At 37.0% G+C, this 14,208-nt stretch overlaps 1 protein-coding gene across 3 annotated transcripts in view; it reads left to right on the top strand.

Annotated features, from left to right (window-relative positions):
* Positions 1-14,208, top strand: part of LOC104368038 (MDM2 binding protein) — a 29,353-nt gene that overhangs the window by 8,069 nt on the left and 7,076 nt on the right. For all 3 annotated transcript variants that reach the window (XM_042786145.1, XM_032999647.2, XM_042786146.1), the window contains 7 exons: positions 1,217-1,334; positions 3,958-4,131; positions 5,302-5,415; positions 6,547-6,711; positions 7,098-7,191; positions 8,631-8,786; positions 10,846-10,941. In XM_042786145.1, the coding sequence (XP_042642079.1) occupies positions 1,217-1,334; positions 3,958-4,131; positions 5,302-5,415; positions 6,547-6,711; positions 7,098-7,191; positions 8,631-8,786; positions 10,846-10,941 (917 nt within the window). The remainder of the gene's footprint in view (positions 1-1,216; positions 1,335-3,957; positions 4,132-5,301; positions 5,416-6,546; positions 6,712-7,097; positions 7,192-8,630; positions 8,787-10,845; positions 10,942-14,208) is intronic.

Here is a 14,208-nt window from a genome sequence, read left to right as displayed (position 1 = left end):
TTTCCATTCTGATTTTGGATATAAAGAGTTCTTGAAATATTTACAAGCTACTTTTTTTTTTTTTTTTTTTTTAAATTTCCTTTGGAATGGTAGCATTGAGTATTCTTAGCCACAGTGTCAGTTTGAAGATGTTTTTTCTTAATGTTGAAGGTGATGTATGCTTGCTTAGGAAAGTTTTTTCTTAGTGTTTATAAAATAAATCTACGCCAATCAAAACAGAACTTGCAGAAAATGCTCATAGTTATAATGAACACCATATGTTCTTTATTTACTGTAGAGATGGTATTCCATTATCAGGCTATATGTTTCATCTTCAGCTTGTTATTTAAGTTTTTAGTAATATATTTCCTCCCCTGCCACTTCTTTCTTCATTATGCTCATCCAGAAAAGAAAGAAGCCCTTCTTCTAATGCTGTACCAAAAATACCTTTTGGAATAGTCTTATACTGGTAAATATCCCAGACAACTTTCATTTTACATGAGGATACCGAACATTTGGTCAAATATCTTTTACAGTCTAACAGCTTGCATTTCTACTAGTTCTTTTAAAGAAAAAGCCCAAACAGTTAGAACACATTCTTGGGCTACTTTTTAGATTCTGCACATGTTGAATTGAATATGTTTTCAAGGTAACTATTTCTCAGGGATTTTTTTCAGTCTACTGCTGGAAATATTACGCATTTGTAGGCTTTTCTAATAGCTGTAGAAGCATTGTTTTACTGCTTGAGTGTTCAATGACGTAAGCATTTTTTCTGTTACTGCTTATGGGCCTGAAATTTACGTACAGACATAAACATAGTCCCGTACCTGATTAATTGAAAAGGATAATAAGTAGGGAGGAAAAAAATTACACGCTTTTCAAAGGAATGTAGGGTTGCTGATGCCATATATCTTTGAATTCTCTTTTCATTCTGGATACTACTTTACGCAAGTGATTTTATCAGGATTATTGAAAGACTTGTAAAAGGTAACAAATACCTTTTTATGTATGAAATACAAATTCAGCAGTTAATGATCCCTCAACTGGAGCAAAAAATAAGCACAATTTTTACAGCTTCTGTGTCAATTGCTGTTCCATCTCAATGGATGTGAATTCCAGGAGATGTTTTTCTTCAGTTGAAGTACATTTTAAATAATGCCAAATCAGTAGCCCACGAATGAAATGTAAACCAGGTTTCAGTAATATTGCATGTGTTGTATTTGCTCTCATTATTTAGGTGGGAGCTTTATTTACATTGCCATGTAATGTAAGCAGTGTAGCGATCCCACCCCCTGCCCAGCTGAGTACCAAGAAATGGAAGGAATATATGGCTAGGAAACCCAAGGTCATTACTGGTAGGTAAAAGGAAGATGACAACAGGTATATTTGGTCATGGTCATATCTGTGTGTGTGTGTATCTATATTGTGGGTTTTTTCTATACATTTGGGATGCCCTTTTTGTCTCCAGTGAAATTAAGCCAGTGATTGTAATCTTCATTGACACAAAAGGTTGTGGGGAATGTGAGTTCATCTACATGGACTCATAGAGGAAAATTGATAATAGCATCATGGCAAGCTTTAGGGAAACAATGCATCTCCTTTAAACCATTTCTGTGTCCTATCTGTCAGCTAAGATCCAGCTTCCACATACCTTTCTAAGGTGATCGTACAATCCATGGGCAAAGAGGTTTGCTTCTGAACATGGAAATCCAGTGCGCTTCACTTAGGTGCTTCCCTTCTCACTTAAGCATTTCCAGAGGTTCTTCAGTGCACTTGCATTCAGTTTCAACCCCTTTCCAGGAAAATACAGACCATCAGGAAATGCTGGATGCCTCCATTCACCTGAGAGCCAGTGTGCTTAACGAGGGATTGAGAATGTGCTCCTTCTTCCTTATGGGGCGACGCTGAGGGCGGCTGACTCCTCTTACGCAGTGTGCCAGTGCTTAGAAATTCCATTCAGAGAGAACAGAGTCAGTACAGATCAAGACTGGGTGGAGTTTCTCAGTCAGGCAGTATTTATGCCCTGCAAGTGGAGGCACTGGACAAGTAGTGACCATGAGGTTTGTAGGGACTTGAAAACATCAGGCTAAAAAGAGCTTGGTGATAGCCCAATGGCTAAGGATAAGATGTACGATTCTGCCTTCTTATGTGATTTTGTTGTTTATACAGTGGTCTAATATATAATTCATGTAGATTCCAAGGAACAGTGACTTCTGTTGCCAACTGAAGACAGCATTTGTAAACAAGTATGCAGATGAGGGTGGTTGACAGCCTGATATTCTTTCAGGTTTGGGGAGAGGCAAAAAATTGAGAGGAATTAGGAAGAGCTGTATGACAGTGCAAGAAGCTTAATTCTGTGGCGTGGGTGCTGACAGTCTATAGATTTAAAATGATCTCTGCATTCCTGGAGGTGGTAGAGCAGAGAGGGTGTGATTATACAGCTGATCACAGCAGCAGCATTTATACTCTACTGGAGAGATACTACTGATGCAGTCAAATGAGTGCAAGATCCCCGGTGTCTGCAAGATCTTCCTTGTCCTGTGTTCCAACTGCGGGGTTTTGGAGAAGCATTAACCATAATGTGATCAGTATACACAATAGTTTCTTATTAGGCCTCTGAGCAAGATTTAGAATAGGAGAAACATGGCCATTTTTGCTCGTTTAGTTGAAAACTATTAGTTTTTCAGTGACTACCACTAATCTGACTATATTAAGGATTTGCAAATCCTTAATCTCTTCCATCTATAGGAAGCTGTAATTCTTTGAACTGGTAGTTATTAAATACTAATTAAAATTAAAATGAGAAATAAAAGCTTTCCCATGAGGAAACGGCTTTGAGATGCGCAGATAAACTGGAAAAGGAAAATATTTCAGGTGACTAGGAGAACAAGGAACAGGACAGGGGTGAAAATGTGTCTGGAATCTTTTTTTCTTTCTTCCTTTTTTTCTTCTTTCCCTGGATTTATATACTGAGGTAGTGGGATTTCCCCTCTCTTCCCTTCCCCCTCCAGCATAAACTTTTCAAGAAACATTGAAATACTTCATATTTGTTACTAACAAAAATTTATAATACGAAAAACCATAAAGCTCTTCTTCAGTTATTTATTGAGACAGTACTGCAAATATCCTATAAAATTAAGTGATTTGACCTTTAAAACTTAGTACATCAATAAGTATTCATTCTCTTAATTTCTGCATCTACCAAGACGCTATAAACTTTTATTGTGTAAAAAGATAGTAAGCCCATCCCTCCACTGTTACTGTCAAGTCCTACGTTAATTCATTTTCAAAACTGCATAGTATATGCCTATGATTAAAAATAGAATGTGTTTGTCTCTCACCCAGGCTATGCGCAAATGTAAAGCAGTGAGTGAAACTTATTAATGAATAAAGCAGCTTCCCTGGGAAGAGCATGTACAGTATTTCCTCTTTCTTCTGCAGATGTGTGTTCTTCCAGTGAACACTTTACCGCTATTTGAGTGCAAAAATGCCTGTATTTACCCAGTAGAACAGACCCTTCTCTAATCATTACATATGTAGCACACTTTGCCTAACTCTTCACTGTTTCATGGTCGAAATGTAACTTTGACAGTTAAAGGCTTGTATTTGACTAAGACCAATTAAAGCCCTTCTCTTGGGTGGTGGTTAGAGTTACCAGATGTACTTTGTAGCCTGCATTAGAAAGCTGGCAATCCCTACAGTCACAGAAATTTGGTGCTGGTAACATGCTAGCTTAAAGCTACCAACTAGTCCAACTCATCTTTGGTGCTGTAGGGCATTTATTTTGCATGCTCTTCAGTTTGTAGCTTTTTAAGGGATAAATATCAACTGTAGTTACTGTGTCTCCTAAAAAGATGTTATTAAGATTTCTCACAGAATGGACAAGAGCAAGTGAAAGAATTGTGATGGTAGATTATAGCTTGTTTTAAAACTGTTTTTCGGAGGGTGTTTCACAGTTATGTCCTGGTGCTTTTTAAGTTCCAGAAATTGAACTGAAAGGAGAATCTTGCCGATATTATTTCCTGCTACAAGGCAATGGCTCTGGAGGATGCAAAGCAACCTTGATTCATTCAGCTAGCCAGATCAATGGTACGGCTGCTCTTGCTGCAGTAAATGGAAAGCTAAAGGGAAAAACAGAAGAAGCAGAGTCAAGTAAGAATTATTACTTATTTAAATAAGAGTATCTGAATGCAGGCAAATGCTACTAAAATTTATATGTTCCTTTTATTCATTCCAGTCTCTGTTAAAAGGGAGAAAATTAGGAGGAATATATCATTTTGATGAATATCTCTATTCTTTCAGCAATATATTTTAAAACTGATAAAAAATATAAGAGCCTATCTATTCACACAATTTACTACTGCCATATTTTTTAAATCGAGTATTTATTTATAGTCAGTCACCTTCCATAACTGATTAGTTGTATATGTTTAATGTACAGGGACATTCAGGTAATATTAATGCAAATCAAATGTACAAAAACTTAAAGTTTAAAACGTATGTATTGTTGATACTGACCAGCCTACGCCTGAAATCTAGGGAATTATCTATTGACAGTCCTGTTTCACTGATGATTTAAAATAAAAACCACAAGACCGTCAGGAAAGCTGAATTTCATGATCATGTCTTCAGTTACATCTCAGATATCTGTATTACTACAGAGTGGCTAAGATATGAGCTAGCACTTGTATCGTAGCAGCTCCACTAGGTAAGAGCACATATGTAGCCATTTATCTTAGAGTAGTTGTACTGTTACAACTACACATACTAGATAACTGCTAATTCGTGTATTCACTCTCAGTAACACTGAGAAAGAAAAAAAGTGTACTGACCTGCATTTTATCTGCTTATTTCTTTATTATCAAAGTAAATCTGTATGTGATATGACTGACTGCTTACCATTTGTCCTAATTAAAATCCCATTAGTGTGGTGTCAAAAGACTGAAAGTCCTTGACCATATGTTGGGAGAAAACTTTTCTTTCCTGGTATCAAACTTAGGATCTTTTTACCTTCTTCAGTTGTCAGTCATGCTAATTGTGTTGTCATTATATTGCTTTTGTACAGAAATTAAAAAATACTGGTCAGACATCTATTCCAAGTTATCCTCCTGGTGTTCAATTGTAATTAATTTCCTTTTTTTTTTTTATTATTTTTTTTTTTGTTAATGAGTAGCCATATTTGAAAGTCTGGGTGTTTTATTTGAGTATGAAACTTGTATGGCTGCTATGTTTATGACTTCTTTTAAGAAGTAGTAACTTGGTGTCTTCCAAGTCCTTTCTTATTAATAGAGGATCTTAATAAACTTTTCCTAATCTGTACAGGCTTTTATACTGCTGACTTTATCAAGTCTCTGCCACGTTTTTGTGGAGAGGAGATTGTACAGAGGGAAAAGAAACTGTCTCATCTCCAAGTGTTTGCCTTGAAGGAATATCTCAGTAAGTAATGGGGAAAGCACTGGTAGTTATAAAACTAGTAAAAGTGGAGCTTTAAACATAAACTTTTTGTAGTATATCCATGATTGTATGATAGTGATTTCTAAATATTGAGGAAAAGAAACGACTGAACTTAAAATAAAGTTGGTAAGTGTTTGCTACACTAATACTCTGAATGTTTGAGCATATTTTTGGAATAATTCTGTGGTAATTAACTTTTTCTATGCTTTGTGTGTTTTATCTTTTTTTTTTTTTTTTTTTCCCCAAACCGTCTTAAACAGCAAAGGAAAAGTATGCATTGGAGATTTGTTACATTTACCCCTCTGTAGATTTTAATGACTTTTCAGAGAAGTACATTTGACTGTCCTGATTTTTTCCATCTAAGTTCATTGCTCAAAGAGACTCAATTAAAACAAAATGTACTTCTGACAGATTGGCTAGGTTATTGAAAATAGCATACTGTGAAGATAATTTAAGTGTACTATCATTAACAGAATGCCAGCTTAAAAAAAAAATAGATTTCTGCTAATAGTCTTATCTTCTGCCCTCACCAACTTGCCGTCATTCTGATTCCCGTCTACTTTAGTCCTGAGCTTAGGGCTGCTTTAGAGCTGGTGTTTTAGTTTGAGTGGGTCACCCGTTTCCATGAGGATAAAGATTTAATAGCAGTTAGGATTTGCTAGTCATCCTAAATCATATCAGAATTACCTTACCCTTGATATTCTGATCAAAGAGACTGGAGCAGGCTATCAGTTATATTGGAGCCACACTCCTCCAACAGCAGTAAAAATAAGTGGTTTGGAAGCTCTGCACACAGGTTCAGAAAGTCCAGATGTGTGTCTCTGGGAGATTCAAATCTGGATATACTCACAAAGGCACATATACAGAGACTAAAGGACTGTAAAATGGTGATTCACGTGTGATTTCAGCTGTTCTCACTGCTAAGTTTTTTCACTTGCCTGTTGGAATAAACCACTCATGCATTGCTTAAGGGTACAACAGAAAGCATCAAGTTAACTTGTTATCGCTTTGGGGTGGGGATTTTCTTGTTTGGTTTGTTTTTAGCAGGCTTCAGTTATTCTTTGCTACTTAGCAAGTGCAGTAGCTTTTCTTTCTTTGTTTTTCTTTTTATAGAGAGAAAGGAATTGACCAAGCAGCCTCCAGTTATTTCTACTGATGAGTTCAAAAACTTGTTAGAACTTATGAGAGAATGTTTTCTGGACCTGTGCAACACTAGTCTTCCTAAAACCGTTCCACAGAAGGTTGCCAATAAAACTAGGTCATGCACTATGACTTCTGGTAAGTATCATTATTTAGAAAATACGCTGTTTATTCTCTTTTGATGTATTTTTGTACCTGTTGTCAATTTTTTACTAAAAGAAGGAGAGTCTTTTACCAAAAGAGGGAAAAATAAAAGGAAAAATAAAGCAGCTTTCTAGTTTTTTTTTTCAAACTGAAATTACCTTCACATTAACTATTTCCTTTAGTTTCCTTGACAAAAAAAATTGTGCAGAAAACATTTCTCATCATAGCACCAGGCAGATTTTCCTTACATTTATATACTTCTGTTATATATATAAAGGAATCTATATATATAAAAAGAAGTTTATATACATATATATATTTCTTTAAAGAATAAGATTCTTTATTTCAGTTAAGGGTTATTCACCATATATTTCTTGCAGAATCTGATTTAATGGAACCAAATCCATTGGAGTGGCCAGAAAGATGTGTTCTTCAGAATTTGGAAAACTTTGAAAAAAACAAACAAAAAATGAGGTAATGGTTAAATACTGGAGATTTTCTTCGTAGTGGCCATTGAGCATCACTTCAGAGGAAGTGTTTATGTTGATAGCCATTCTGTAAACTGTTTTCAAATATATTGATAATCTTTCAGAGGAGACATTGCTTAAAGCTGAAACTTAGTTTCTCTCATTTTCCAAAGATGTATTTTCTCGGTATTTAAAGCAGTATTGTTTTGATTTTTATTGACAAAACCCAGCTGAAAGTTAGCTAAAAGAAACATAATTCCATAGCTAAATTACCACAATGGCACTATTAGAAAATAGTAGCCATAGCAGGAAAACATACAAAACCTTCTTTTTTTGTCCCAATATGCCCCGGGGCATGAATAATGTAGTACAGCAGTTTTTGTCAGCATGTACAATGTGTTTCTAATCTCATATTTCCTGAATAGTCAGTATGTAATATCAGGTCTCAAGTGATTTTAAAGTAGAAGGTCCTATTGGGTTTATATTTGAAATTTATATTTAGTTTTGTTTTTCCTTCAATGCTGTTTAAGTTAAAGCGGTAGACTTTTGTGTGGTTTAATACAGCCTATTGATTTCAGTTTAGCTCTCAATTTATATAAGACTTAATGATCTTTGCTGGTTCTTAGCATTTTTGCTGACAGACCTTCTGAGTCAGGTGTCCAACTGCCTTTTTCTTAGTCACTTCCATCCCATTTCTGTCTTTCAAATACCATAGTTGGCCATGGCCTAGATTGCAGTTCTGTGTGTCAGATATTCTCACGTTAGATCTCTGCATTCTCATGGGTATCATTATTACTACTATTATTATTATTACTAGCTTTTGTTTCTCAAATGGGTAAAGTTCTTCCTTCTAATTAGCTTTTGAAAAGCTTCCTGAAGGACCTTTCTGTTTCATAGTCAGTTAATGTTTATTTCATTGTATTCTATCTTCTACTTATCCTGAATCAGTGTACAGAATGTTGCTTAACAGTGGAAAAGAGAGAACTTTGCTATACTTGATTGTGGACACTAAAAAAAAAATAGAGAGTTGCATGCAGTAGTGGTTTTATGGTTCTGCTACTGCATACTGTAGGTCTCTTTTTTTGTTTGTTTGGTTTGGTTTGTTTTTTTTTTGTTTAAACAGGAATTAATTTTTTTATTCTACAGGTCCATAAATGGAAAAAAGGGATGAATAATATTCTTCCCATATTGTATTTAATAACTAAGCTCTAAAATCTTGAAGGAATTACTTTCTTCAGTAGGATGGTAGAGGATTTGCATCAAATATACTCTATCATGAACATTTGTGTAAATGTTCTCAAGGAGCAACCTTGTTCATTTTACTTTGGAAATGCATTTAATTGCTCCAGACTAGTAGTGATTTTTTTTTTTTTTTTAATACAATGAGATTACCACATTGAAAAGAAAAAAAAAAATCTTAGGTTGGCCTTTTTTTTCTTTTTTCAGAGTTTCTATGTTTGCACAGTCTTCTGAGCAGTTGCTGGGGCATAAAGATAGCCAGAGGGAATCACTGACATTGCTCGATGCTAAAGAACTGCTGAAATATTTCACACCAGAAGGGCTACCAGTTGGTGATCTTCAGCCACTACAAATTCCCAAACGGTATGAATACATCATATGAAAACCACGGAAGACCATATTCAGAACTGATGTAGGAAAATGTGAATAATGACTGACTGAGAGTCTCAGAGTGGCCTAACTGTATCTGAGTTTGTAACGTGCAACATCCTTGAATCTTACACCTGCCAGTGAAATCAACTGTTTGGCCTTCCAGTTGGTCTTCCTATCTAGATCTTTCAGAATCTGAAATGGCCGGAGATTATGATGTTGGTCCGATGCATTTAAATAACAAAATAATCATCTGATGTGCAAAAGTGTGCCAGTAGACCTTTACCATGGCTACGCTATAGCCTGACACCACCCTATGTTCCTCAGTGGTCGGTGTTGGAACCAGCACTGTTTAACAACTTTGGTGACATGGAGAGTGGGACTGAGTGCACCCTCAGCAGGTTTGCCAATGACACCAAGCTGTGTGGTACAGTTGACACGCTGGAGGGAAGGGATGCCATCCAGAGGGATCTTGACAGGCTGGAGAGCTGGACCCATACAAACCTCATGAAATTCAACAAGGCCAAGTGCAAGGTCCTGCACATGGGTTGGGGCAATCCCAAGCACAGATACAGGCTGGGTGATGACTTGATTGAGAGCATCCCTGAGGAGAAGGACTTGGGGGTATTAGTGGATGGAAAACTGACTGTGAGCCAGCAAGGTGCTGTCACAGCCCAGAAAGCCAACTGTGTCCTGGGCTGCATCAATAGGAGCGTGGCCAGCAGGTCAAGGGAGGGGATTCTCCCCCTCTACTCTGCCCTCATCAGACCCCACCTGCAGTGCTGTGTCCAGCTCTGGGGACCCCAACATCATAAAGACACGGACCTGTCTGAGCGGGTCCAGAGGAGGCCACAAAGATGATCAGGGGGCTGGAGCACCTCCCCTGTGAGGACAGGTTGAGAGAGTTGGGGTTGTTCAGCCTGGAGAAGAGAAGGCTCCAGGGAGACCTGATAGTGGCCTTCCAGTACTTCCAAGGGGGCTACAGGAAAGATGGGGAGGGACTCTTTGTCAGGGAATGCAGTGATAGGATGAGGGGTAATGGTTTTCAACTGAAAGAAAGTAGGTTTAGCTTAGATATAAGAAGAAACTCTTTCCTGTGAGGGTGGTGAGACACTGGCACAGGTCGCCCAGAGCAGCTGTGGCTGCCCCCTCCCTGGAAGGGTTCAAGGCCAGGTTGGACGGGGCTTTGAGCAACCTGGTCTGGTGGAAGGTGTCCCTGCCCATGGCAGGGGGGTTGGAACTAGGTGATTTTGAAGGTCCCTTGTGACCCAAACCATTCTATGGTTCGGTATCACTTCTTTCTGGGATGTTTTTTCCAGATAATTTTGCCAGTAGTAATGGTGCAGAGACAGTCTGTGTAAATAAATCTTGAATATGTAAATTTTAGATATTGCATCTTGCCTTAATCTCTTCCTTTCTTTAGAGATAAATGGGATGTGACTGTACAGGGTACGTTAGGATCTGGCAGGAAGCTCTTTCTGTCTTTCTTGCTATGACTTATTCTGTCAAAATACTTTCAAATACATTCATATGATTTAGTTGCAGAGACTTACTAGCTGGAATTTGAATATCACTGGAGACAAGTGGTTAGTTATGAATTGAAAAGTACCTTAAGTGGAAAGTTGACTGTTAGGTCAGACAACTTGAAGCTAAAGGGAAGGAATTCTCTGAAATAGCATTGGATTGAGAAATGGGAGGTCAGTTCCCAGTTCCTTCAGTTCATTCCACTATTCTGGTGCCCTATTGTGTGATAATTGGGGTGATAATTGCCTGATTGTATTGGTAAATTATTTGGAGCAGGGACCTCTAACCTGGTTGAAATGTCTAAGAGCTTCTGTAATAACAATAATAGCTCAGTAGGTATTAGCTAGTTGAATTGAAATTATCACTTCAGTAAATATTTAGTTTTCCATTCATGCTGTACCTCAGGGGCTTAACTACAAGACATGCTGTTTTGGTCTTCGTATGTCAAAGAATTTGTTTCTGACTTCTAGAAGTATAATTTATCCTGACTGTAACTAGTTAAAATAGATCTGTGTTTTTTTCCTTTCAGTGAAAATGCATTTCTTTTGACACCAGAGCTTACTCCTCGAAAACTCAGAGGTTTGCCTTTTGAAAAAGCATCAGGATGCCATTATCATGGACTTGAGTAAGTTTCCTGGCTTCTTTTCCCAAAATTATTTTTCAGTTTCTGGTCAAGGTATAATTAGAATAATTTCAAGCAACATGAATATTAATTATGGAAAACTATATATATCCTTTTCCTCCATTGGAACAACTTTGCACGTGACATCTCTGCCTTTCTTTTATTCACTGGTTTAAATTGCAGCACTCCTGCCTTGATGGTAATGTGAAAGCATTTACCTTTTTTTAATAAGTTGTACTGCTGTAGTTATTCTCAATGTCTCTGAAAATTTAAATTCAGAATTAGAAGTGTCAAGGGGAAGAGGGTTCATTATTGCATATCAAGTCTCTGGAGCAGCATGTGAGTGAGCTACATACGTAGTTTCTACTTTGATATTAAATTGTAAGCACTTGCAGACTAATAGTCACGAGGTTTATGAGACCTGCTGTGAAGCTACGTATGTTCAGGAAACCTGAAAACAACACCAGCAGGCAAGTGTTAGTGGTAAGAATCTTCAAAAGGATCGATATGGTTAGGAGTGTATTTAGTCCCAGACAGCCAGTGTTGGTTATTTGTCAAAGCTTCAGATGGGCAAACATCACATAATGTATCAGTATAAAAATCGTTTAGAGAAATATAAATGTTGTCATTGAGGAGAAGAGGAAAATGACGTACACAAATGCTAGAGTAGATAATTCAGCGTAACTCTTCCATGTAGACTGACTCTTAGTCTTAACGCAGTATATGTTAAGAAATGCAGTGCATACCAAGCATAGGCAGTTCAGTCTTCATGCAAATTTCTGCCTCCTCCTAAAATTCCATCTTCAGATTATCAGAATGTGACTAATAATACTGCTGAGATTTTTTTCCTATCAACTGTACAAATAGTTTGGTTAAGCCTATGTTCAATATCTGGTAAATTCAGCTATGTTCTCTAGGGAGTCATTCTATCTGCTCAGCTATTTGATTCTTCTCTAAGTGGTAACTCATGAACCTGTTAGCCTTTTAGGTTTGTAACAAAAGGCACAGAGGGGCAACTGGGTAGATAGGAGAAATGCAGATTTGTCCTCCCACAGGTGGGAAGAAAGCACTTGGCTGTTGCCTGTTGGTATGTGGTAGCTTGCAGACCTGCCTGACCTCAGCCAGGAGCATGCATGGGGATTCAAATTAGGCACAGCACACCTTGTGCTGCCTGTTCTCATAGCAAAATTTGACAGGTAGAGACCACAGAGAGGCCTAGATATTGTGGAGAGGAAGGAGACCCTGGCATATTAATGTTACAAGGAGAATGCGCTAGCCATAAGGGAGGGAAGCAGCAGAGTGAGGTGATAGAAACGAGTGTGAAGGAGGAACCTATAGCTGTACACCCAGAATATGTTGTGGCAAGAGTATCATATGGTTTTTTTTGGAGCAGATATGTTTTGTACCATGCCGTTGTGATTGCAGTTTCAATATGCATAGCTGCTATATTTATATGTGTCAGTAAAGTCTTGTCAACAAAACCAGGAGTAGCAGTTATGATTAAATCAAATTTATGGTGTAATGAATATGTGCCAAACACTTGAATCCTGTGTTGCAAAGAGAAAGTAATTGCTGTTAAAGCAGAGTGAGTAAAATGGCAGTTTAACTTCTAAAGATAAAAACATTTTTATCGTTGTAGGGGATGTGATTACTCAGGGGACTGAGAATATAAATAAGGAAAATTAAATACCTTGAAATTTGTAAGTTAAGAGAACTTACTCTTATCAGATAATGAATTTATTTCTAGTGGAAAGTCTTACTTGGTTGTAGAAATGGATTCACTAGTCTGCTATTAGAAAAGTGAATTTCTCCCTGAATATGAAAATACTCTGAAGAAAGTGGAAAAATCAGATGTAGCCATTTAACGTGACTCTGTGTTAATAGATAAAAGTAAAGAATATGTCTAGAATTCTTAAGAGTAGGAAACATTGCTAAGTAGTTTGGAGGGTAGGCTGAGAGAGCTCGTATTGTTCAGAATACTTGTTAAGAAAAGGATGGAATAATACTGGATAATACTGTTGTCTTTCCCTGCAGTGGAGGTAATGTACATTACTGAGCGATGAAATGTTGGTCTCTTGCAAGGAATCTTGGAAATCATTTACACAAGAGAAAAGTTAGCTAAGATGCATTTTGTACTGTTGTAATCTCATGAGTAAGCTTCACTGAGTTATCACTCTTCACTTGTTCTCTTTCAGCTCCACCGTATTTAATACAGTTTCTTCTTATGATTTGAGTGATTAAACCACTTATTCTTTTGTAATTGATAGGAAGCTGGGAGGCTTGTGCTTGTTCAGTGACACTTCTGTATTTTTAGCATTTAAAAAAGTGTGAATCTCTTACACAGAGATATAGAGAATATAAGCTTACATTAGCTTATATTGGACAAAGCTAAAGGTTTAATTTCCAAAGAGTGCAGTTAGCAAAGAATCTGTACTAAATAGCATTTAAAACACTTACTGTGCCTGTCTTCCTCACGGTTACACTCAATTAATACAATCTCACAACAACATATTTTTTGGCACAACTTGTCTCTTCCTAAAATTATGTCAGTATTGTTGCATTTTGGGATTCCTGGAGCATTCATAACTTGCAAATTACATATGCTGTACTTTGGGGTGTTTTCTTCATGTATGTCCTATGTGATTCTCTCAGGGCATATGCACTGAAGAAATCGTGGGTTGGTTGGTTGGTTGGGTTTTTTTGATTAGGAAAGTTTAATTCTCCCAGGAAGAAACAGAGGCATATTGTATGATCATATTATCATATTAGAGTGTATCATTTTATTTATAATAACCTGATATTTTCTGGGAAAAGTTTTGGTGGATGCTGCAAGGTCCATTATGGTGTGCTGGGTTCATCATGTATTTGGATTCAGAACTATTCTCATCACTGTTTTATTGGAGTGTCACACTGGTTAGCAAGTTAACAGGGGTAACATCTGTTAAGTACGGACTGAATATGAAAAACAGTAAAATCTAAAATAGAGAGATTGATAATACAAATTCAATACAGGGCTGACTATAAAGAGTGAAAAATCCATTGTCAGCATCCTAGTCTATCACTTACTGTTTAAGAAGAAATTTCTGCTGATATCCATGGAAATCATATCTGTAAGATCACAGGGTAAAGACTTACCAATAGTATATGATTCAGCTTCTTTGTTAAAGTTAGACTTAAATATGGCTAAATCCATGAGTGAATGTGTTAATTTACTGGGCTGGTTTAAGGTATCTTTCAGAACAAAACCTCAGTTCAAACAAAAAAATGTTT

This window comes from Tyto alba, unplaced genomic scaffold (assembly GCF_018691265.1).
Source record: "Tyto alba isolate M040663 unplaced genomic scaffold, T.alba_DEE_v4.0 Super-Scaffold_9, whole genome shotgun sequence".
Classification (NCBI taxonomy): Eukaryota; Metazoa; Chordata; class Aves; order Strigiformes; family Tytonidae; genus Tyto; species Tyto alba.
Note: the sequence above shows the minus strand (reverse complement) of the source record. Positions and strands in the feature narration are given on the sequence as shown.